Source organism: Siniperca chuatsi, linkage group LG22 (genome assembly GCF_020085105.1).
Source record: "Siniperca chuatsi isolate FFG_IHB_CAS linkage group LG22, ASM2008510v1, whole genome shotgun sequence".
Taxonomy (NCBI): domain Eukaryota; kingdom Metazoa; phylum Chordata; class Actinopteri; order Centrarchiformes; family Sinipercidae; genus Siniperca; species Siniperca chuatsi.
In genome coordinates, this window is record NC_058063.1 from 5973881 (window position 1) to 5996866 (window position 22986).

The following is a 22986-nucleotide window of genomic DNA, read 5'->3' on the forward strand; positions in this document are numbered from 1 at the left end:
AATATAATATTCCTTAACACTTATACGCACAATCTTCTGTACAGTTGTGTCCTCCATGAAAAACATTAACCAGCCTATAGTGTACAGAAAGAACAGGCATTATTTGTAGGAAGAGATACTGGCTTTTATGGCTGATAACAGAAGCATTTCACTCAGATGTATGAGGGCTTGACTTTCATGAGACTGACAGGGTTAAAAAAATAAGACCCGGAAGAAGGACTTTCTCCCAAAGCCCCGGTGTCCATATTTATAAGGAAGTGACTCTCCTCTCAAGCACCAGAGTGTTTGTGGCTGCTTGACAACAAGAGCACTGAATCCTAAAACATGAGAGTCTTGGTAGTATTAACATGCTTACTGGCAGGCTGCCTGGCCCAGAAGCCTCACCCATGCTGTAAGTAAGATAACTTGATTTTGATTTTGGTTGTAGGAATGGATTTAATTTTATGCTTTCCTAATACTCAAGAATATTTGTATTGGAAACATTTTCCATTGCTGACTTACTTATTTAATGCTATTTTACTGTGTCAAATTAGTGCTTTTGTTAAATAATGCTTTTGTTGTGATTTCACACATCTTCTTCCATAACACAGCAAGTCCTCCTTTGCTGAGTGGAGCCCTCACTGTGGTGAGTGTTTATTGTTTCAAAGTGTTGTATGAGCACAGTAAAGCAGGACCTGGGCATAATGACTAGCACAATTAATATATGTGAAAGAGGGAGATGTAAACTCACGCACCTCATGTTTCTCCAGTCCACACAGAATGAAAAGCTGTGGGCTTATGCCAGTTACTTCTATGATGCACTGGGACAGCGGACACGGCTCAGGGAGCTGGGCACTTACGAGAATAAGACATTCACCAGAGACGCCCTTCTGCTCTATAGAGAGGTGAGCAATTACATGAACATCCCAAACATTTATTTTAGAGTGCAGTTGCTCCTGATCAGAAGAGAAAAATACAAGGAAAAGAACTGTATTGAAGTGGAAGCACAGAGACCTGCTTCGGAAGATTGTACTCAAAGTTTATACTCAGTTTCTAATATTTGAAAAACTGAGGAGTATAAATTCAAATTATGATTCAGAAATTGTTATCGTCTTTCTTTTCAAGGAGAAGTTCAATTCAATGGAATTTTATTTACATAGCGCCAATTCATAACAGACGTCATCTCATTGCACTTTTCCTATAGGGCAGTCTAGACCAAACTCTTTATTATCTATATTATCACGATATGAGGCACTGGATATTATCATATGTGAAATTATTAACACAATATCAATTTAACTTTTAAATATCACGATTATTGTAAATATCAGTATATCCTGACACCCCTAAATTGACTAAATGGTATAAAGTGTATCACTATATTGATGATACATATGTATGATTCCAGTGAATATATATTGTTGAACTGATTAACACTAGAACCGCCAACGGGTCAACTTTACCCACTGCTGTTTTTCAATTGTATGTAACTTTGTGTCAAAACAATATTCAAATCCCCCAGTCTTTGACCTTTCCCAAAAGTGTGTTATGTAGCACCCCCTATTGTTAAAAAATTGTCAAGATAAAGCCAGATTTAAAAAATGTCCATTTATACCTATAAGTGCCAGTGGGAAAAATTTACGATGGAGAATAAGATAATTTTCGTCCTATTAATTCCGTGGGTCATCATCTGACAGCGATCCAGAGCCTTCGTGAAAAGTGAGGCAAAAATAATATACTAAAATGATCAAATGTAGCCTATAAACAGTCTAGTCTAAAGTAGTCTTTCCCTCTGACACAGGTGTGTTCAGGTGGTGTGCGACGCCCTCATTATGTGTTTCTGACCTATGAGAATGAGTTTTCGACCGTAGTGTAGGCCTACTGTTTAGCATAAGTGGTCATTTTAGTGGTCATTTTTTCTAAATTGTGTGCTGCATTTAAATTCAGACTGTGTTCAGAATATAACTACAACAGTGCGGAGTGGATGGCATCAAAAGAGCCATCACGAGTGGACGTGACCTTCACAGGTGCAGAAGAGCGCAGGAGAAAATGACCTGTACGGTGAAGGCGGAACGCAAACACATTAAAGCATTGTGTAAATGCCTATTTGTGATAAGTGCACACCCGAGGTGCAGAATGTCTGCACAAAGTGTGTTTGAGCAAGGTATAGCAGAAATAATCACAAAATCAATGTATTCTAATAGTGAGTCATTTTACCCGTTGGCGGTTTTAGGTATACAGTGACTCCTGGCGGTTCTAGTGTTAATGAAGAATCATCATAGATGTATTGGCTAAACAGGTACACATGTACTTGATTAGTATGTAAAAATGGATTCTTATAGAGTATAGCGACACTAAATGTGGTGCTTTTGTTTTCTCCTGGCATTTTTAGATGCAAAGCCCTCCTAGGCGCCCTCCAACACTTTGTTTGCAGACACGTGATTCCAATTACGCTCTACTGTGCTAGTTATTGTTTACTCATTGTGTCGTCCCAGTCAACATGTGTGTGACATCTGTAATCGCCCAATTCATTCTTAAATTATGGCTAAAAACCTCACAGTGACCTTGGACCTTTGAGTCAAAAGTGTCACCTATTCAGTGTTTGACCAACTGTGAAATATGGTCACAATCTCCCCTTCTGTTCCTAAATTATGGTGCTGAATAAAGGCCAAAAAAGTTTTGTTTTTCCAGGACATTATGATGTCACAGTGAAGTTGACCTTTGACCTTTTCCTTGTCAGAATTATCCATGAATGTATTATAAGAACTGGATACCAGAATGGACCTTTGACCTTTGACAACCAAATTCTAATCAGTTCATCCTTGAGTCCAACTGGACGTTTGTGCCAAATTTGAAGAAATTCCATCAAGGCGTTCCTGAGATATCGCGTTCACGAGAATGGGACGGACGGACAACCCGAAAACATAATCCCTCTGGCCACAGCTATAAAAAGGCATCCATGAAAAAAGACAACATTTAAGAAATACAGCACATAGGAGTAACAGACGTAATGGAGCAATAATAAGAGTTGCCATTTGCCAAGTTCCTGTGCAAAGGTGCAGTGAGTCTTGTTTATTGCTGAGGGGATGAGGACTTTCTTTAATTTGTCTCCAAATCTGCCTGCCCCTAAATCATGTGAGTACAAATTTTATGTAGATCTTGCAAATAATTTACACGAGGAGTGGTCCTTTGGTTATCACATCAACAAAACCATAATCTTTAATGGGAGTTCACAATAACCGCATTTATCTGTCTGGGTTTGAAAAAATATATAAGTGAAAAATCCAGGTTACTTATGTGAATGCACAGATTTAAATGCTTAAAGAGTTACATAACATGACAATTGCAGATGTTAAGTAATGTAATACATAATATCAACTTGTTCTACAGTAACTTTTTCTGCCATTTTCTTTTTGTGCATACATTTACAGGCTAAAAGAATGGATTAAATTGGTATTCAATCTATACACAGACAATGATTATATTATATATAAGAGTAAAAGTCAGGTGCAAAAGAAAAAAATGAATCAAAATAAGCAATAGTCATAAAAAAAAAGTCCTAAGTTTACATACGCGATACTTTTGGCTGTATGCACAAACAAAAAGTCAGTATATAATAATGTTTCAAAAAAGCAATAGTCATCTTCATCCTGCAACTTTCATCCATCAGGCTACCATGTATGACATTAATGAACAAAACCGTACATGCAAGAAAAGGCCTCTGAAGGTAGACTTCCAGCCTCTGGGAATCCCAAAGAATGCATCTCTGCTGGGCCAGGTTGTTTTGGGCAGCTCGTCCGGACCTGGAGAAGGACTCCTGGTCAACACTTGGACAGGAGATCTGCCCGACAAAGCAGGTTAGAGAGCATGTAATGGTTAGAACTGTCTTAACCGTTTCTTCATCCATCCTGGTTTATTAACACGTTTATTTTCATCTCTGACCTACAGGAAAGTTCATGAGCACAGTCACTGAATTTGGATGCATTCCTGTCAGCACTGTGTATCACACTGACCAGTTTGGATGGGTGGTGACAAGGTTAGTTTACATTAACGTCAACACTGTAAAAATCACTCTATAGGGCAGAAAGGACAGTGTAATAGTGACAGGACAGACACTGACTTTTGAGAATCAGAAATGTTTGCATCCGACCAAGTGATCGTCATGTCTTTCTGTTCACCAGCTTCTTCAACAACATCATTGGGATTCTGGACCCCAGTCTCCTCATCCCTCCAGATTTCTGCCCGGATGCAGAGATGAAGGTTGACAGTGAAGAGGAGCCAGCAGACTTCCTCAGCTTGTTCCTTAACAAGCACTGAGGGCCTCCTTTAACTAATGTCTTCTTTGAGATTTGAAGTGGAGCTACTCTACTGAATCATAGCTGTGTTATGTGGTATACATCACATTTACTCCTGCTAAGAATGTGTAATTCTACATTTTCAAAATTAATTTTTTATATACATATGTCTGGCTTAAAAATAGAGCTGCACTTATAGATGTTTTCATGTTGACAATGGATTAAATACTGTGTGATGTGATCACCTGACTCTACAGCTCCCCTCGGCTCTACAGAGCATTTAGCGTCTATAAGTGCAGTATTTCCTTTTTCCGGCCCCCAGACTCTGGACTCCACTCACATACTACCACGTTCTGTCATTTTTATCAATAAAAATATAAGAATACTGAACAAATGCATATATTTCACCTTGTCTCTTGTCTCCTGTTTGATGACAATGTACAATATACAGCATTGTAATATTAGGGCAAAAGTGATTAATGACAGGAATTTAAGAGTTCACAGAATCTACATCTAGACTATATCATTTCAGAAATCAACTTTGCAGAATTTTTAAAAAACATGTTGAAGTTGATTTTTAATTGAACAAAATCGGGTTCGAAACATATCGTTGTGATGATTCTTTTTCTTATTTGAAAAAAAAAAGCAAGAGTCCCTTGAGCAACATATCATATTAAATGGATATGGTGTTGATCTCTGGTAATGAAAATTAATGCAAATGAAGAGCAAAGAGAACAGCTTAATCAGTGATGCCTATTTCCCAGAGCCCCACAATCAAAAATCTTTATTGTGCTCAACTCTTCCTTGTCCTTTACGTATTACAACAAGATTACACAACACAGCTAGAACCTTTTCTCTCTCCTTTTACATTAAAAAGAATTGTGTATTGTAATGAGCATTAAAGCCTCACGGGGCCACTGGAGTGGCAACTAAACGTTTGGTATGCTTTTCATTTGCATAGGAATGATTTCAGCTGTACAAGAGGAAAATGAGAGAGATTATGTTTTTACCTCTTGAACCCAAATTCTCCTCCTAAATTCCCAGGAAGTCAAAAGATCTTTGCCTTTATTTGGTACTACAAAACGAAATAGCAAGGACCGGGCGAGAGAGAGGAGATGACATGAGATAAACATCTAGGGCCAGGTTCAAACTCAGAACATCTGTTAAGAGCTGTGCAAGCTGAGTCACCAGGACACCACACATTCCATATTATTACTAATGGTGTCTGTTTTACCTTTATTCTAACAGGACAGGTGTAAAAGCTACACAGGAAAGGAGGAGGACACAAAGAAAACCTGGCAGTGGATGCTGACTGGGAGCCTCATCAGCTTGTTTATAAGGAAGCGAGCGTTCTGAAGCAGCAGTATATTTGCCTCTGTGCAGACGAAAGTGTGCCTACCATCAGACAGCATGAGAGCCCTTGTCCTGTTTGCGTGCCTGTCAGTGGGCTGCCTAGCTCAGACGCCGCAGCAATGCAGTAAGTACGACAACACAGATGTTGACTTAATTTGTACATTTAGTTTTCTTCTGCCTCCAATCTCAGCAATTCACCTCCTATAAATGATCATGCTGTTTTGTTTTTGCTGTAGCATTCATGAGGAAATACTATGTTGCGAGCGTGGCACAGTTGTGATGTAAATGCTCCATTTATAATAAAACGATAAAAACACTTATTTCATTTTAACAGGATCCCCACCACTGCTGACTGGAAGCCTCTCTGTGGTAAGTGTTTGCCTCCACACGCAAGTAATTATGCAACTGTGTAAACCACATTTCCTGACAATACATTAAAAAGATTTTATTCACTATACTGGATTCCTGTTATTCAAAGTAAGTCTAATTTGGAGTCATATGGTCTCACAGCCAAAGCATTGCTCACTTTAATAAGAAAACTTCCAATTACATTTTTGTCATTTTCCAAGTCCACCCAAAGTGAGAAGCTGATGACCTTTGCCAAGTACAGCTATGACGCACTGGGAAAGCGCATCCGCCTCACAGAGTTTGGATCTTATAACAACAAGACCTTCCACCTTGATGTACTTCTACTCTACAGAGAGGTAGACCATGGCAACATAGCAATAATATCTACATTAGCAGATGTCATGTACAACACAAATCACTGTAAAATGCCATCCTGTCCTCTAGGGTGTTATGTATAAGATTAACTACAGGAACCACACATGTTGCAAGAAGCCACTGAATGTAGACTTCCACCCGCTGGCGATCCCACAGAATGCTTCCCTGCTGGGACAGGTTGTGTTGGGCAGCTCCTCTGGTCCAGGACAGGGAGTCCTGGTCAACACCTGGGTGGGAGAGATGCAGCTGAAAAAGGGAACAGGTACAGTAAGAGGAAACTAGCCCAGAGGAAATTTGACAGAAGAATTGCAAAGTCATGAGGTGTACTGCAGCACATGACTTTTCTGAGATTCTTCCGTCTAATCGCTGCAATCCAATCGAACCTGCCTGTCTGGTTGTGCTGCCTCAGCTCACTTGTGATCCACTTCTGTTTCTGCAGCAAAGTACATGAGCACTGTCACTGAGTTTGGATGTGTTCCTGTCAGCACTCTGTTTCATACCGATAGACATGGATGGGTGGTGACCAGGTCAGTGCATTCACATGACAACTCACAAATGGGAAGTTTACGACTCACATGACAACTCACAAATGGGAAGTATAAGAGTTCTCACCAGATAGGCTTTTTGAGAAGCTTGTTTGAAAAATAAAATATAGAGAATGTCACACAATAAGACTTTATAGACCTTTCTCTAGGATATTTCGACTCATCAAACACAGGTGAACTAACAACATCGGTAATGACCACATTTCATTTAGGTGTATCAGTGCGTGGGCACTGGTATTGTGCTTAAATGGAACAGAGCCATGACCAAAGTTATTAGTTAAATCTGTGTACTTCCTGTTATGCAGAGTCAAAATGTTTGCTGTGAGAAACTTCTATTGTCCAACCAATGCCTTCAGCTCACCAAGACACAACATAAAGAAAAAGCATATAGTGTATGTGAGAGCAAAACGTAAAAACAAAACTGTATATTCAAATGAAAAGCGAAGTAAAAAAAAATATAGAACATATAAGAGAGCTTACTTATCTTAAAGGAATAGTCCAACATTTTGGGAGAGAAGTTTACTCACCTACTTGTTGAGCGTTAGATTACAAGATTGATACCACTCTCATATCTATCTGTTAAATATGAAGCTCCAGCCAGGATATAGTTACCTTAGCTTAGCATAAAGACTGGAAACAGGGGGAAACAGCTCGCCTGGCTCTGTCCAAAGGTTAAAAAAAATCGAATCAACATGTTATATCTTGTTTGTTTAATTTGTACGAAAAATAACAATTTGTGGTTTTACAAGGGGTTGTGTGCTGGAATAAGTTAAGCTAACCATCTCCTGATTCTAGCTTTATATCATATCATCATATCATCTAGCTTTTACCATAGAGACATGAGAGTGGTATTAATCTCCTCATCTAACTCTCGACAAAAAAGCAAATAAGATAATTCCCCAAAATGTCAAACTATTCCTTCAGTAATGTCAGTATGAACATGAAATATCTTACCAAACGCAGTTTTTACTGTTACATTACAGTTTTAGAGTTGATTTTTCCTTTAATAGGCTATTTGGATAGTTGTCATAGTACATTTATTACAATTCAGACTCTGAGCTAAAACAATAAACAACAGGAGGAAATTGCTGTTAAAGCCTGAACTGGGGCTCTCATCATGATATCTTCTTCCCTCACACTCCAAATTCCCCGACCCCTCAGTATATCTGGAGCCTCTGTGTTCCTGGTTGCAGTAAAGAATTACAGAAGCATACATTATTTCTGTCTGCATGATTTCAGCATATGTTCTGTCTGTTTGTTTTTCACCTTCAGCTTCTTCAACAACGTCATGGGACTAGTGGACCCTCAACGGCTCATCCCTCCACCTTTCTGTGAGGGTGCCCAGCTGGAAGAAGAGGATGGAGAGGATCCAGTAACCTTCTTCAGCTTGTTTTAAACTAGACTATTTCCAGAAATGTATTGCACTGTGATGATGACTACTCTAAATGACTCTTTGCACTGCATTATTACTTTTTTTAGTGGCAGTCATTGGTGTCTTAGGGACCTATTCGATTGAATCCGGCACCTCCTTTGTCTTTCTTTTATTTTTTTTAAAGAGAGAGCAGTCAGGTCATGCAGTGAAGCCTGAGGCGTGTGAGTTTTGTGCACGTCACCTGAGCCAATGTTACTGTGATTTGAATCTAGGATACCCTCAGCAACAAGGAGGAAACTGGTAAAATGTCAAAAAGACAAGTTTGTGTAGGTGTAGGCTGTCCATAGTACTGAAACGGAGCAGAGGAGATGATACACAGCACACGTCACTTAGTTTGGTTTTTTAGCCTGCTTCCTTTTCGTGGTTGTAAATAGAACTTTCCCTAATTCCATTTCCCCCCCCATTGTAGCAATCCACACACAGAAGGGAAACGACAGGGAAGTGGAGGAACAGTCAATGAGAGAGTGAGAGACAGTTGTTTCTATGCGCCTCCCACTGCTGATTTTGAGTGATTATTGCGAATGCTCTGATTAATAAATGTAAATAAATAATACTTTGTTTGTGTTGACAGTTTTTTTTTAGTTTTAACAGCTAGCACTTAGGCGTTGTCCAATGTGCTCCAGGCACTGTGGATTTTTGATACGTTCCGTGATGTTTTCTCTCCCCCTGACCTGCCGGAACAGCACCCTCTCTGTGTTCCAGGACCTCCTGATTTACAAATTAAGCACTGCAATAGTTGCATGTATCTTGGCCAATAAGTTGATGCAGCCTAGCATCTGGGAGGGCACATCCTTGTTCCTTGATTTCCAATTCAGGAGGATAGTTTTCTTTGCGATAGAGCCAAGAGGAGTAATCTTCTGTTTTTCTTGTTCAGGTTGCTGTGTCTCCTAGTAAGCATGCTAACGTTTGCTAATTAGCACTGTTGGGACCTCACCACATGGGGAACAAAGCAGATGCATACATGTAGGAAACAAAGCCTTAACAAAGAGGCCTACATGTTGAAATATTAGCCTGAACAAAGAAACAGCACCAAAACCCTTCAGGTCTGGTAAATCTCACCTGAGCGTGAGATTTACGTTTGAAACCAAATCCTGGATTCCTACTGGACAAGCACCACAGGAGCGCAGGAGACTCCTGTGACGCAGCCATGACGTCACCCAGCCTATAAAATCCAGCGAGTCTGTTTCACCATTGCCATTCCACTGCGACGCAAGTTGCTACAGGAGGCGAGCTGTTTTAATGAACGCTGAACTTTAAAAGTCTTAACTCGCTGGACGAGAAACAGACTAAACACAAAGCACAGCTGAGGCTGGTGGTATTGTCATTAGCTTTGTAGGTATTCGGTCTTAAACCCAAGTATTTAGCAAATTGAAATGTTGACCTGATAATGGCGCTAGATCATCCATCATCAATCTCCTACTCTATCAGCTGCTGATATCCTTTCTGTGTGCCAGCACATTTGTCCCTGTGTGTCTAACTGTGCGTTCAGACCGCCGCCGGAAAGAGCATCAAAATTCGTTCTGGCTGCCCTGCCAACAACGCTGTCAAAAGGGAAACCCGCCACAGCAATTATCAGCGTCTCATCCATTTTGCTTGGAAACTACTGTTTGGTCGGAACAGAAGTTTACATTGTGTTCTCTGGAATTCTCTCAAGCGCAGGACTTCTAAATTCCGAGTGGTTGCCGTCGAACAGAGTAGGACAAAAGTGGCTCATTACCATTAACTTGCCCGGACTTCAACTTTCCTCTACGCCCACACCGTCCAATATGCTGCTGCTCTACGCCATCATATCTCACAGGTGCTTTATTCAATCATTCCAATTTTTCAAGACTTTGTCAATCAATTGGTTTCTATTGACTTCATATCATTGTTTTCTGTTTGTTTTAATTAGTGCTTTTTAAAAATACCAATCAATTGGGGTCTTGCCGGACCCCAGTCAAAAGCACCCAGTTCTGCCTATGCAGTTTTAATGGATGGAACTATTTATTGAGTTTATGTTTGCCATGGGCCCTAATTTAATGTAGCACACACTATCAGGAGGGGTAGGGGCACTCTGTAAGTCATTTTCAAAGAGACAGACACAAATGCAGCAGACACAGATTTCCTCATGTGCTCTGTCGACGACCCTAAATACTATATGCACAATACATTAAACACAATTTGCAAATGAACTGTAACTTTCTTAAAATAATGATGTTCTTTTTACAGTTGACATTAATTACATAACTAATAATATTTTGAGAAGAAATAAATTAACATCAAGCTATGGTGGTTGTTTCTCACAGTAGTTCGTTCTTGGGGTCCCCAGGGACCCCAGTCGGTAGTCGTTGTATGTTAAATATGTTAGGAGGATGAGGGTTAAATGATGCGGTGAAAATGAAGTAAAAATGATTTAGTCAACTTGAAATATTTAATCAAAGTAAAACACTCATGACAAATATACTTAGTATCTTCTTAAGTTGACAGGACAGGTCAGTCAGAGAAGAGGGAAAGGACCCAGTCCAGCAACCCTTGGCAGCCTGACAAAAATGCCTATCCCCTTCTTCATACCAAACAGCATACCAAACAGCAGGGAGACAACGTTCAGAAGACAAGACACAAGGCCACTGATGTCAAAGGGGTCCATGACCACCAGAGACAGGTTGCTCAGCCTGAGAGGAAGCTGCCCATGCTCCACTGGCAGGAGGAAAAGTCCTGTCTCTGTCCCTGTCTTTGGGAGAAGAACGTCAGATAGATGAGATCCACAAGAAGCTGAAGAAGCGACGTCAACAATTCCTGCAGCTCTTCAAATGAACTGTAGGGATTTTGGGTTGTCGGGGAAAAGTGTGTGCAAGCTGTCCTTGCTAACTTCTACAATGGAGTTAAGGTGATCGCCTGCTCATCTATTCAGGATATTTCAAGGTGGGTGAATGTCCAATTTCTTGGCAAACACAGACACAGCCAAGACTTATTAATCAGTTTCAGAGGAAAGGTTTGCATTTTAAAGAGGGCTTCAAGCTTTCACGCACCTTCCTTTCATATTTTCTTTTCTTTCTGCCATCCCTCCTCTCCATCTCTCTATCCCCTCCTGAAGAAAAAATAGGGATACAGGGAGAAATCGTTTAGATGTCATGGTGACCACCAGCAACAGGACCAGAGTGGACATCATTCGACTTATTTTAAAATTGCTTCATAATCCTTCTGACACCTCTAAAAAATGGTGGGACAAAAGTGGCAAGATGTCACTTTGGCCTTGAACACTGACAATGAGCTATACTATATGCAGTCAGGGATGAGGCAGAAGCCACCTGCACTAGATTACCCAATTTTTATATCTGCAAATTAGAGTTTAAGCACCTTTTCAGTCTTACAGATGTTTTATGCCTCTGGATAGCCGTGGCCGGGGGCATTAAGTTTTCGGGTTGTCCGTCCGTACGTCCCATTATTGTGAATTTTTTCAAATTTGGCACACACATCCAATTTGGTTGTCAAGGGTCAAAGGTCAAGGTCACTGTTACCTCACAAAACACATTTTGGCCATAATTCAAGAATTGATGGCCATATTTCACAGTTGGTCAGACACTGAATTAGGTGACACTTTTGACTCAAAAGCCAAAGGTCACTGTGACCTCTAAAATGGTTTCTAGCCATAATTTAAGAATGAATTGGATGATTCCAGATTCCACACATGTTGACTGGGACCACACAATGCAGTAAACAGTAACTAGCACAGTACGGGCTTTCCTCCATCTCGTCCATTCTGCCTTTCACTTCCTGCCTAATTCTAGTTCCTAGATGCTGACATACAGGAACATCTGGAGACCGGTGCAAAATGGCTTCCGAAGAATTTGACAATTTATTTGTTTATTTCTTTTACATGCATTGTTGCATAACAGATTTATGTTCAGTTTGTTCTTTGTGAATTAATCGAATTTTAATAATCTAATTTAAAAATATCAATAATAAACAGTTAATAACAATGAACTGTTCATTATTTATGTGTTGAATTGTCTAATATTCTTCATATTAATAATCAGATCAATAAAATAAATGTGGCTGAAATATTTTCAGGTGCAGATTAATTATATTTTAAGGGATTCTCATATTACCTTTGATCATTTGGGTTTATTTTAAATTAAGGGATTCGGTTTCATAATGGAACAATAGCACACTCATGCATGTCTATTAAGTACGAAGCTAGAGCCAGTTATGCTGAAACAGTTAGCCTGGATCTGTCCAAAGTTCAGAAAGCTGCCCATCCAACACCTCTAAAGCTCACTTATTAACAAGTTGTATCTCATTTTGTTTTGTTGGTTTTTTTTGAAAGTCAGTTTGTAGCTTTAGGCGAGTTACGCTGCTACTATTTCTTGGCGACTAGTGGCCTGGAAACCTCATGGCTGTTTACAGTATATGTTTGTTGGTTTCTTGTTGTTGATGTTTTGTTTTCAGAGGGTGTGTGAGAGACTGGGTGTGTGTGAGAGCGGGAATATAGGTATGTGTTTTATGTACGTGTTACATAAAATTTGGAACAAAATGGCTTACCATGTAACCCCACAAGCATTTGATATGCAATGCTAGGTTACTGCAGGTAGTTTAACAACAAATATGTGGCATACAGAAACACACTGCAGATATAGAAAACAGCAAATACAGAAACAAGTTGCAAATAACTGGCAGCAAAATGAAAGTTTCTGAGGGACACAACACATTTATGAACACGCTAGTAAAAGGATAAGTAAAGGATAACTGCAATCATAATGTTTTTATCTTATTTTCCAATGACAAGTGATCAACGTTAGCAAGCCGCATGTCCGGGCCTGTTCCTCATCGCTGCGTGTTACTTAATAATGTTTCTGTGTATGCTGGATATGTATATGTTCGTGTATGTGTTTCTCAATTTGCTTGTGTTTTATCTTGCTACTTGCACCATTTTTTATTAAATGTGACATACTGTCTGTGATGTCAAAGTGGTGATGTTTTCTTTATATGCTTCTATTTTGTCTATTTGCTTGTTTTCAGTCCATTGAACTCTCTCAGCCTCCTTAAATATTATATTAAGTGGCAAATGCATAGTGTTGAACTACTTCATACAGATAAAAGTATGTGTATTCTACATTGTGGCATGCTGGATGAGACCACCTCTGCTGGCCACTTGATGGCAGTGGATAACAAGTAATGAAAGAGAGAGGGGGGCACTTCCAACTCTAAAAACTGATTTACAGTTAATCGGTGTAGATGATATCACACACACTTCACTCACACAGAATTACGAGCGTCATAAGTGAACTGTGTGCCTAGTGAATTTGTACATATGTATTTGGCTAAAATGTATAATTGTTATTACACCAAAGTTCCACACATAATGTGTCTTGGAGTTGACATATATATAGATCAAAGAAAAATAATGATAGCAATGCAGTATGATTGAGTAGATAATAAAACACACATTTTTTTACAATCAGGTTCAATAATTTACTCATTTAATATTATGACTGTCCAGAGGTAGAAGTTTACTGCTATACAATAGGGCGAGGAACCACTTGGTAGCAGTAATAAGACACTCCCCTTAGCTCCCCAACCTCCTGCACCCCAACATTTATTGCCATCACCCCATGCTCCTGTGCCTCAGTCTCCAACCACAGCAGCCTGGCATCAGGGTCCTCATCAGAGAACTGGAGCAGAGATCCTGAGCTCCGCAACACCTTCAAACACTGCTTCAGCACCAGACCGGCCTTCCCTTTCCCTTCCTTAGACCTCAACAAGGCGTCTGTGGTGCCCTTGTCAACTATAAGGTCCACACCGTTAGAACCAAAGTGCTTGTGAAGCTGTGTGCAGTCCAGCTCTACAAACTCTAGCTGAGAAGAGAGATTGTGAGGTTGAATGGCTTTGGCTTGGACGTGTTCCTGCATTAGTCGCACAGCTATGGGGGAAATGTCTGCACAAGTGACCTGGACCGGGAGAGGAGAGTCTCTGTAAATACAGGGCCCTAAAGCAGAAGTGCCACAGCCCATATCCAGGACTTGGAGCAGAGCATCTGGGCAGGACTTGGTCTGCAAAAGGGGCATAATGAAGTCTTGGACAGCATCAAAGCCGAAGAACCACTCAAAGTTTTTGAAGGTGGTTGTCCTGCTGCTGCTCTCGGCATAGAAGCGGTCCCAGGTTGCTTTCTTATCCATGTTTTCAATCAGTTCAGCTAGGCAGAAACACAGATAGATGGATTATCTAATAAGAGTTAGGAAGTGAACATTAGCAGTAAAACATAGATACAACTTAGGGCCTGCAGGGTTCTGTCATATATTGAGAGACTTTATGCCAAACGTAATTTTAAAAAAAAATCTATTTCACGTGTATTTGTTTATAATAAAAAAAAATTCATTGTAACACATCATTTAATAGCTTTTCTTAGGCCCTTACAAGCCACTACTGAATTCCGCACGAAGAAAATCTACCAAGGTGACAAACGTCAAATGCGATTTCAAGTTTGTCAAATGATTCACATTGTTCATGGAAACAACTAAAAGCAACATACACTCAGCAACCTTGCAACCTTCATGAAGGTAAGATTTTTAGCAGGACTGTTGTATTAGACTGCATTACAAGTGTTAGCTTGGTGTACTGTACAACTATGGAGAATAAAAAGTGCTGCTTAACGTTAACGTTAACTGTTACGTATCCAAAATAAAACTCTTGAAGGAATGTTTAGCTACTGGTGTCATTTAAGACAACAGTACACACACTTGCACAGAACTTCAGTTCACTGTAAGTACATTGAGCACTTCCTAACGTTATAATGTTAAAGTTATCTATTCAACTAACGTTAGTCACATAGCGTTATAGCTAATCGACTGTAACATTAGCTGGCTAACTACAGTAGCTAACCTAACTCAGTTGACTGCAGCGGCAATGCCATGTGTTACTTGCAGTTACAACATCGATACATTTCAGTCAACACAGCTATCTAAAATTAGATAATAATTCTTGGTTTAAACGTACTTGTAAGAGAGGAGTGATGCCGTACACATGTTGCAAATATTCTCCTGCCTGACACTATCAACGACTTTGAAAATGGAGACATTTTTCCCTCAGCGACTTAGCTTGTCTTCTAAAAGAGCTCTCACTCTGCCCGTAGTTCTGGGTACCAACAGCAACTGGCGTTCACGAAAACGGTAACGAGATAGCATCTGCTGTTGTAGACGACGATCTTTGATTAGGTCGCGCAGCGATGACGCGACTGCGCATGTGCGAGTTCGGGTGTAAACAACGTGCACGCGCCTAACTATGTTGGTAAACAAAAAGCAGCTGTTCTCCTGTAGTCATTTCAGTGCACCATGTACATCACTGCTGTATGCAGTGTGCATGAAGTGAAAACTACGAGTATCTGCGCAATGCGATCACCAAGTAACCAATCAAGCATTTAGATGTATGTTGTACCTGCTAGCGTGGCTCGTACAGCTACAAAACTAATCACTGTCAAAATATAAATGTACTTATGGGGCTCTTTTCATTTCGATCCTTGCATTTAACAATGCCATTGTTTGTTTATTTGTGTGATTCTCCGAGGCTTTAATATACAGCAGGTACAGTGTGAAGGACCTGCATGATTTAGCATGATAATTCTTCGGCCTGACAAATCAGTGTTGCTGTATGCGTATGAAAAAATATAAAATATTAGATTAATCATATGGCAGATTATTAACACTTGATAATCAATTCATTCAAAGTCATTTAACAAGCAAAATGCATAACAGTCCCTAGTTTCAGCTTTTCAGATGTGAGAATCTTCTGCGTTTCGTTGTTTTATACCCGTTCAAATTGAATATCCTTGGGTTCTGGACTGTTGGTGGGACAAAATTAGCTATTTGAAGATGTCACCTTGGGCTCAGACAAATTGTAATTGTCCACTATTTCTCACTTCAATCAAAACAAATGTAAGCGATTCATTCATTTAATGTTTGTTGCAGCCCTCAATTGAACCTGACTCTTTACAAAAAACATGACACAAGAAATAAGATGTAAATCCCTTTAATAAAACTCAATGAAACGCAGTGTAACAAAGGAAAAGAATCCAACATAAAGCAAGTAGATAACATTTACAACCACAAAAAAAAACCTGTACAACTCTAAATGCCTGGAGTCACTTCTATTTTTCCAAAGATTTTTTTAATTAACGATTTTGAGATGACTGAGGGTAAACTTGGGGCGAGAGGGGTAAGGGTGGCATGTAATGTGATTTGATCTTTTATTTTTTCAAATACATAAGTGTAATCTCATACACAGATGTATGCTTCATCAACGTGGCTGCTGAAGTTATTTTTTTTAATCCACTGCTGTAGCATACAGCAGGAGGAGGATGAGGTGGGCGGTGGCCAGGAGTGTTATTTGTACAAGATGTCGTAATGGCCAGGTCTATAGAGGAGGAAGATGCGTGGGTCGCCGCCTTCAGGGAAGACGTGGTGATTGACTGTTCCTCCCTCTCCTCTATCCATGTACTCCACGAGGATGGATACGTTCAGGGCCTGGGCTAAGGCGATGATGTGAATGTGGTCACTTTCTTTAGACATTGGCTCTACCTCCTTAAAAAAAGAAGAAAAACAAGCACATGAAGTGAGAGTTTGTTTTCACAGAAGAACTTAAATGGTTAGACATTAAACATTGTGATCATACATTTTTTTCATTTTTTACCCAAGGATGGCTGACTGTGTACTCTTTAAGCTTCATATGCATACAAAAACATGCATATTCTCTTTTTGTCAAGCTGTCCTGTGCAACTCTGAAACCATTTAACAGCCACCAGCTTAAATGGAGCAGCTGCTTAAAGGCATACTGAATGAAGCTGGTGAGATTTAAACTTTAATTTCCACTACAGATGTTCCCAGTCAAAGCACTGGCCAGGGATGGACTGAGTGCTAGAATATCTTACTCTAGCACAAGAGAGCTGCGCAGAATCTGATAAATTGTGGTTGGGTCAGAGGACAAGTCTGAAAGTGAAAATCTGGGGGTGTGGAGTTAGAAAAAGTGAGGCTACCAGACCTCTGTGGCCTGCTCCTCGTCTCTGATTGAGGCTAGCGGCTCAAGGCTACATTTGCCCCTGTCTGTCTGTGGTCGAGTTGCATTGTGGGTAATGTAGGCACCAGGTTTTAACAAGGAAGAAGAATCCATGGAATGAAAGAGACTGTGAAAGGTGCTGTGTGGCATATTGACCTAATATTTCAATCTGTGCGTATATGTGCCCTTAAAACCAACGCCTCTAGTTCAGTGACATTTTCCGATCAACTTCTCTATTAAAAAAGCTTTACCACAGACTGTCTTAAGAGAAAAATGGTTATGAGACCCAGATTTGTTTCTCAGGAACTAGAGGTTCATTAATCAAAGTGAAAATAAAAAAAAAAATCCACCTGCTGACAGAACTCCTTGACAGAGCGTCCTCCCTCTATGAAGTGCTGAAAGAAGCTATGCTCTCGCTGCAGGTAGCCTGAGGTGAGCAGCCGCAGGTACACGACCACATAGTCTGACACGTTCTGGTCGTTGAAGGAGCTCAGCAGCTCCTGCAGGCTCGGCTGTTTCTCACACAGTTCGATCAGGTCCATGAACTTGGAGGAAAGACATTATTTACACCATTAGATTGATACGTACGTGTCCAGCTTGCCAACTTATTACCCAACTGGCCAAATCTAGTGTGTCTGTCTGCTCCAGCTGACCAAATACATCATGTACTTTGGCAAATGACCATTCAGAGTTGGCAGGGCAATGAGCAAACTGCAGTTAATTCTGATAACATAATTCAAACAACTCCACACACATAATCAAACAGGATACAAGATTTACTGTAGGACTGAATACATTTTACAGCTTTTATTTACGATCAGAATAAGCCATCAATGAAAGAATTTTTGAAGGCTACTTTACAGCGGCAACACAAAATACCCTATCATATATACTGTTAACTTCAATAAACAAAATCATTATCTCATACTATTTGCTACTTCAGTAATGTCCTCATTAGGTTTGTCAGTTGTGCAGGAAACTCACAGTATTGTGAAAGTCTTCAATGGTAAACTCAGTGAAGCCCTCGTTAACCAGGTCCAGTTTACTTTTAGATGCAACTGCTTTGAACCTGAAGAGACAAAAAAAATAAAAATGTATTCAATAACCCTGTGAATATTACGCCCGCCATAGTGTTCGTTAGATTTTAAGTATAACTGAAAATAGTGCAGCGACAGGACAAATTGACAAAACACTAAATGTTAGGTGACTGCATAAATAATTGCATAGCTAGGTAATGTTCCTACACGTGACAGATTTGTATAAAACTATGAAAATAAACATATCAAATCAGCTCTCAGTGCAACCATGAGGGGACAAAACTGTGCCAAAACAGACTTTAATAGATGACAGAAGTGTGAATTTGGCTCTAGAGACCAATACTACAGCAAAAACAGTAACCTCTGTGACACTCACTTCTGAAGTTCTTTGCTGTCATCTAGCAGGGACTCGAGATGTGCGAAACCAAAGGCTCTGTAGAAACAGTTCCCATCTGGTCGCGTCTTACGAATGTACGAGTATTTTTTGTATAGGTCCTGCAACAAAACAAAAAAAAGATTTGTACCATACGGTAAAACCAAAGGCAAAAACTGTATTCGAGTATGTAAGCAACAGACAGTTATGTTTTGTGGCTCTGGATAAAATGACACCCTGGACTGTGGAAGAAAAAAAAAAGCACTTTGATGTGGGTGCAGTAACCTAAGAGCAGGTGGTTTTGACAGGTTTGACTGACCTTGATCTTGAGCTGATAAACCGTGTCATCATCAGCGTACTCCCTCTGCAGCACCGACAGGTCCTGTCTGTCCGACACTAAAGGGTTACTGTTGGCTATCTAGACAACCACAAAAAAAAAAAATTAAAATTTGTTTATGTACTGTGAGCAACTTAACTCATGGGTGACTCTGTCCTGACCAGCTGTGTGTGGGCTGTGCTTGTAGTCTCGACAAGGGTTACAAAAGTAGCTATGCATTCAAACATTTCATTATACAGAACTTCCACTGCACTTTTGGATGCATTATGATTGTTTTATAAAATAACTTATTTCATCGGGTCATGGCTGTGCAGACAGGTTTATAGTTATCCTAACAGGTCATGGTCGGTGTTACTGTTTACTGGGAAGCTTTAAAAGGCTGTGCTCTAAATTTCTATTTTGCAATTTCAGAAAACAAAGATCAGTAGGTCATGAAAAAAACATCAACTGTTAATTGAATAAGGGGAAATATTTAGGGCATCTTATTTGGTGTTGACATATGAAGCATATGAAGGAGTTCAGCAGTGTCCACACTTCAGCTGAGTTTTCTGGATGTTTAACTGTATAAGAAATGCGTAGAATCTGGATTTCTCACCTCTTGCTGAATTCTGTCCTGTTGAGCAATTATGGCCTCGTCATATGCGAGGCAGTTCCCTCCTGTAAGAGAAGGGGAACAGATTAATTAGGCGTAAAGGACTACATACTCCAAAGGGAGACTGATAGGACACCATGATGGCAGAGCTTGTGGCCGATGATGGACGACTCCATATGAATCCTTTAATGAAATATGTGGCATCTGGATTTAAAAATCTGCATCAGATCAGGGCCAGTGTTTAATGAAGCACATCAGAATGGAGAACTGGTCAGGTTCAAATTTACATCCCTTAGTGGAACGTCACATTGTTGCAAGCAACATTACAATACAGCGAATGAGTAGAGACATTGCTATAGTGCTGTAGTGTTAGAATGTTGGAAGGTCAGTGCTGCAGCTATACAATAAAGCAAATGCAGTAGCAAACAGCAGAAAAGTACACATCTACTTATTTAAAAGTATTAAATAAGAACACCTGTGTTAAAGCTAAGAAATGATTTCAGCTAAATAAAGCTAGGGTGTAAGTGTACACAAAAACGAACCTGCTTTGACACTAGGGAAACAATTGTTACAGGTATAATATCTCCCTATGCAACCCTGGATTATCTTGTGACACTATCGATGCACCTGCAACGAGTTTTGGCAATTTCCATCAAAAACAAGCCACAAACGACCACAGATTGGAAATAATTTGATCCATGTTGCATATTACACTTCTCTCTGAAATTATTCTGGGCTGCTTGTTTGGGAAGGAAAGCACCAAAAGCTGTTGTAAGTGCACTTTGCATCCACAAGTAAATCTGGCTGTATTGTTTCGGCTATATAAACCAGGTGGCCGAACAATATGTGCAGAAATGATGCAGCTCCCACAGAAATTGAAGAAATTGAAATTGACAGAAGGTTAGTACTTTCAGTGACTGATTTGTTTATTTGAGTGTCCGGTACCTTATGGTGCCCAGCCCGTATGGGCTTACAAGACACTGCACAACGACAACAAAGAGGATGGCCACATGACCAATCACAACATACAGTTCCACAAATTCAACATGTCAGAACATTCACTTTCCATAACAAATAAGGTCTGATTATAATGGATATAGTGTTTTCTCTCTTAGTTTCCATGCATTTTCTATAAATCTTGCTAAAGAAAAAACCTCCCCATTAAAGAGCCAACTCAACATATTACCTTCAGACAACCAAAACAAATCAGGGTTCCCCAAATGCATTTTTTCATACTAATGTTTGAATGTAATGTCACTGTACATGGGGCAACGGAATACAAAATGAAATTCATCCTCAACAACACTAAGATCACCATCAACGCAACGGTAACCGTGTGCTCCGTCCCAGTTAAAAAGCTTTTTGGTTAGCCTTTCCTCTGGGACCTGGACCAGGCAGTCCCACAGCCGAACTATTTCACATCTTCACAAGACACGAGACCCATCCCATGTCCCCTTCAAATGCCCGCTTAGCCGTATATTTATGCACCCCAAGAAAACACCTCATGGCTCGACTCTGAATAGCATTACTGCCAGGGGTATCCTTAAAACCCCACACTCCTGCTTGATTTCTTGAGCTAAATCATTTACATAAAGGGCAAATAAAGTGGGGGAGAGCACATGTCCCTGCTTAACCCCGAATGGAGTAGGAAACCAACCAGGCCTGAAATTATGCAAATTATTAAACATGCAACTGGGGCTTTGTACAAGATTTTGATAGCATTGTAAAATTTACCATCAATACCAGCGCAAATTTCTTAAAGTAAGGCTATCAAATCCTGTATATCGATCAGTTTGTTACCTCCGCCAGTTAGGTTATGTTTTGGATTACGGAAAATCTACTGGTCCAATTTTGAAACTTGGATACACGAATTATTTTTCACTTCCGTTAACATTGCGAGATTGTAACACCTGGTGCTATGGCAAAATCATACAGTCTGCGTCGCGCATGCGCGAACCCATCGTAATTAAATTGAATGGTGTATCGCGACTAAACATACAGCAAAACATAATAGCCAGCTCAAACACCACTGTAGAAACAAATGCAGCAAGTATGTAAGAAATAAGCTATCAGGAATGTGAGATGATGAGGCTTCTGCCAGGCACAACCATATTTTGACATACTGTAATTCTAACAGTTTCGGAAATATATCCAGACATATAGGCTATAGTGGTTGCGCTTACAGATTTGCATATCATATAACACTGGACTATTGGCCGTGGCGGAGGTCAGCGCTCTCCGACTGCCCTTCTAGTTTATTTATTTGTCTTCCTGACATTAAAAAGCGACAGGTGAGTTGTTCTGGTTGCTGAAACTATTGCACACATGTAAATAAAAAAATAATCACGGGGCTCTGCATTCAAACTTTTATAAAATGACAAGAATAAAGCATTCACGAAGACAGCTAACTTACATTTTCTCTTCCTGATTTCAAAATCTGCTGTCACCACAAGCAACCACAGACGCTTTCAGCCCATAGTCAGCAGTTGACATGAAAACAAGTTAATCCACAACACCAGCTAACGTCAGTCAGCTAAACTTGGCTAGCTCGACCTGTGCGAAAACAAAACAAATTCTAGTCACGTTGAATAACGTCAATTTGGCAACCAAAAAGGTGGTGTCCTGTCTCTATTATTAAGCCTATACTTTCAACATTTCCTTAAGTCCAAAATTCTGGGATTGTCACTAACTGTTGCCCTGTCAGTAACTAAACAAGCGTTTTTTCTTTGTGTAGCAATGGTAGCTAGCTAACGCTAGCCAACTAGCTCTGGCCTCTGTCTCCCCCTGTCATCGCTCCATATAAACCACCTTTATCGCGGAGAGAGCAACGGCTGAAACGCCGAGCGGACACTCGTGTGGATGTGGGCTTCACTTGCAACAGAAATGACCGCGTTGTTTGTTTGATATTCTGTGTTGTAACTGTTTCTCTCACCCTCCATCTCTCCCTGTGATGATTCCTGCTGCTCCTCCGCCATCTTAGCTGTCGAGATCTGTTTCCTCCTTCTGCATGACCTCATTCATTACATACTTCCGGGCGGAGTCAAAATTCTTTATTTTACTTTTTAAAAACAACAGCGGCAGACCTTTTCATGCCAAGGACCCTATAAACAATATGCGGGTGTTAACTAAACTATCAAAACAGTCTTGTTTGGGCTGTATACTGTGCATTCTCCCATTGTGATAAATTGGTGCGGCTAAAGCGGACCGAACCTGACAAGGCAACAGGATACATAGACTATGTAGGCTACCTACATTAGGAGGAACGGGTGGTTAACAGGGGCCACAGCTAATTTTTG

At 40.1% G+C, this 22986-nt stretch overlaps 4 protein-coding genes across 4 annotated transcripts; 2 read left to right on the forward strand and 2 right to left on the reverse strand.

Moving 5' to 3' along the window:
* The first annotated feature begins 234 nt into the window (after nt 1-234).
* LOC122869790 (ependymin-2-like) lies at nt 235-4672 on the forward strand. Its single transcript, XM_044183105.1, has 6 exons — nt 235-391; nt 591-625; nt 750-884; nt 3650-3836; nt 3928-4015; nt 4161-4672. The coding sequence occupies exons 1-6, from the start codon at nt 325-327 to the stop codon at nt 4294-4296; spliced, it is 648 nt and encodes a 215-aa protein (XP_044039040.1). The 5' UTR covers nt 235-324; the 3' UTR covers nt 4297-4672.
* Nucleotides 4673-4717: 45 nt separating this feature from the next.
* LOC122869791 (ependymin-like) lies at nt 4718-8880 on the forward strand. The gene is made up of 6 exons (XM_044183107.1): nt 4718-5751; nt 5962-5996; nt 6197-6331; nt 6420-6612; nt 6790-6877; nt 8168-8880. Exons 1-6 carry the CDS (start codon nt 5685-5687, stop codon nt 8289-8291), a joined length of 642 nt encoding a protein of 213 aa, XP_044039042.1. The 5' UTR covers nt 4718-5684; the 3' UTR covers nt 8292-8880.
* Nucleotides 8881-13769: 4889 nt separating this feature from the next.
* Nucleotides 13770-15509, reverse strand: cskmt (citrate synthase lysine methyltransferase). The gene is made up of 2 exons (XM_044183110.1): nt 15300-15509; nt 13770-14499 (listed from the first exon to the last, which is right to left on the reverse strand). The coding sequence occupies exons 1-2, from the start codon at nt 15379-15381 to the stop codon at nt 13823-13825; spliced, it is 759 nt and encodes a 252-aa protein (XP_044039045.1). The 5' UTR covers nt 15382-15509; the 3' UTR covers nt 13770-13822.
* Nucleotides 15510-16312: 803 nt separating this feature from the next.
* On the reverse strand, nt 16313-22774 carry otub1b (OTU deubiquitinase, ubiquitin aldehyde binding 1b). The gene is made up of 7 exons (XM_044183109.1): nt 22623-22774; nt 19694-19755; nt 19081-19179; nt 18765-18883; nt 18336-18420; nt 17702-17896; nt 16313-16879 (listed from the first exon to the last, which is right to left on the reverse strand). The coding sequence occupies exons 1-7, from the start codon at nt 22705-22707 to the stop codon at nt 16682-16684; spliced, it is 843 nt and encodes a 280-aa protein (XP_044039044.1). The 5' UTR covers nt 22708-22774; the 3' UTR covers nt 16313-16681.
* Nucleotides 22775-22986: the final 212 nt, after the last annotated feature.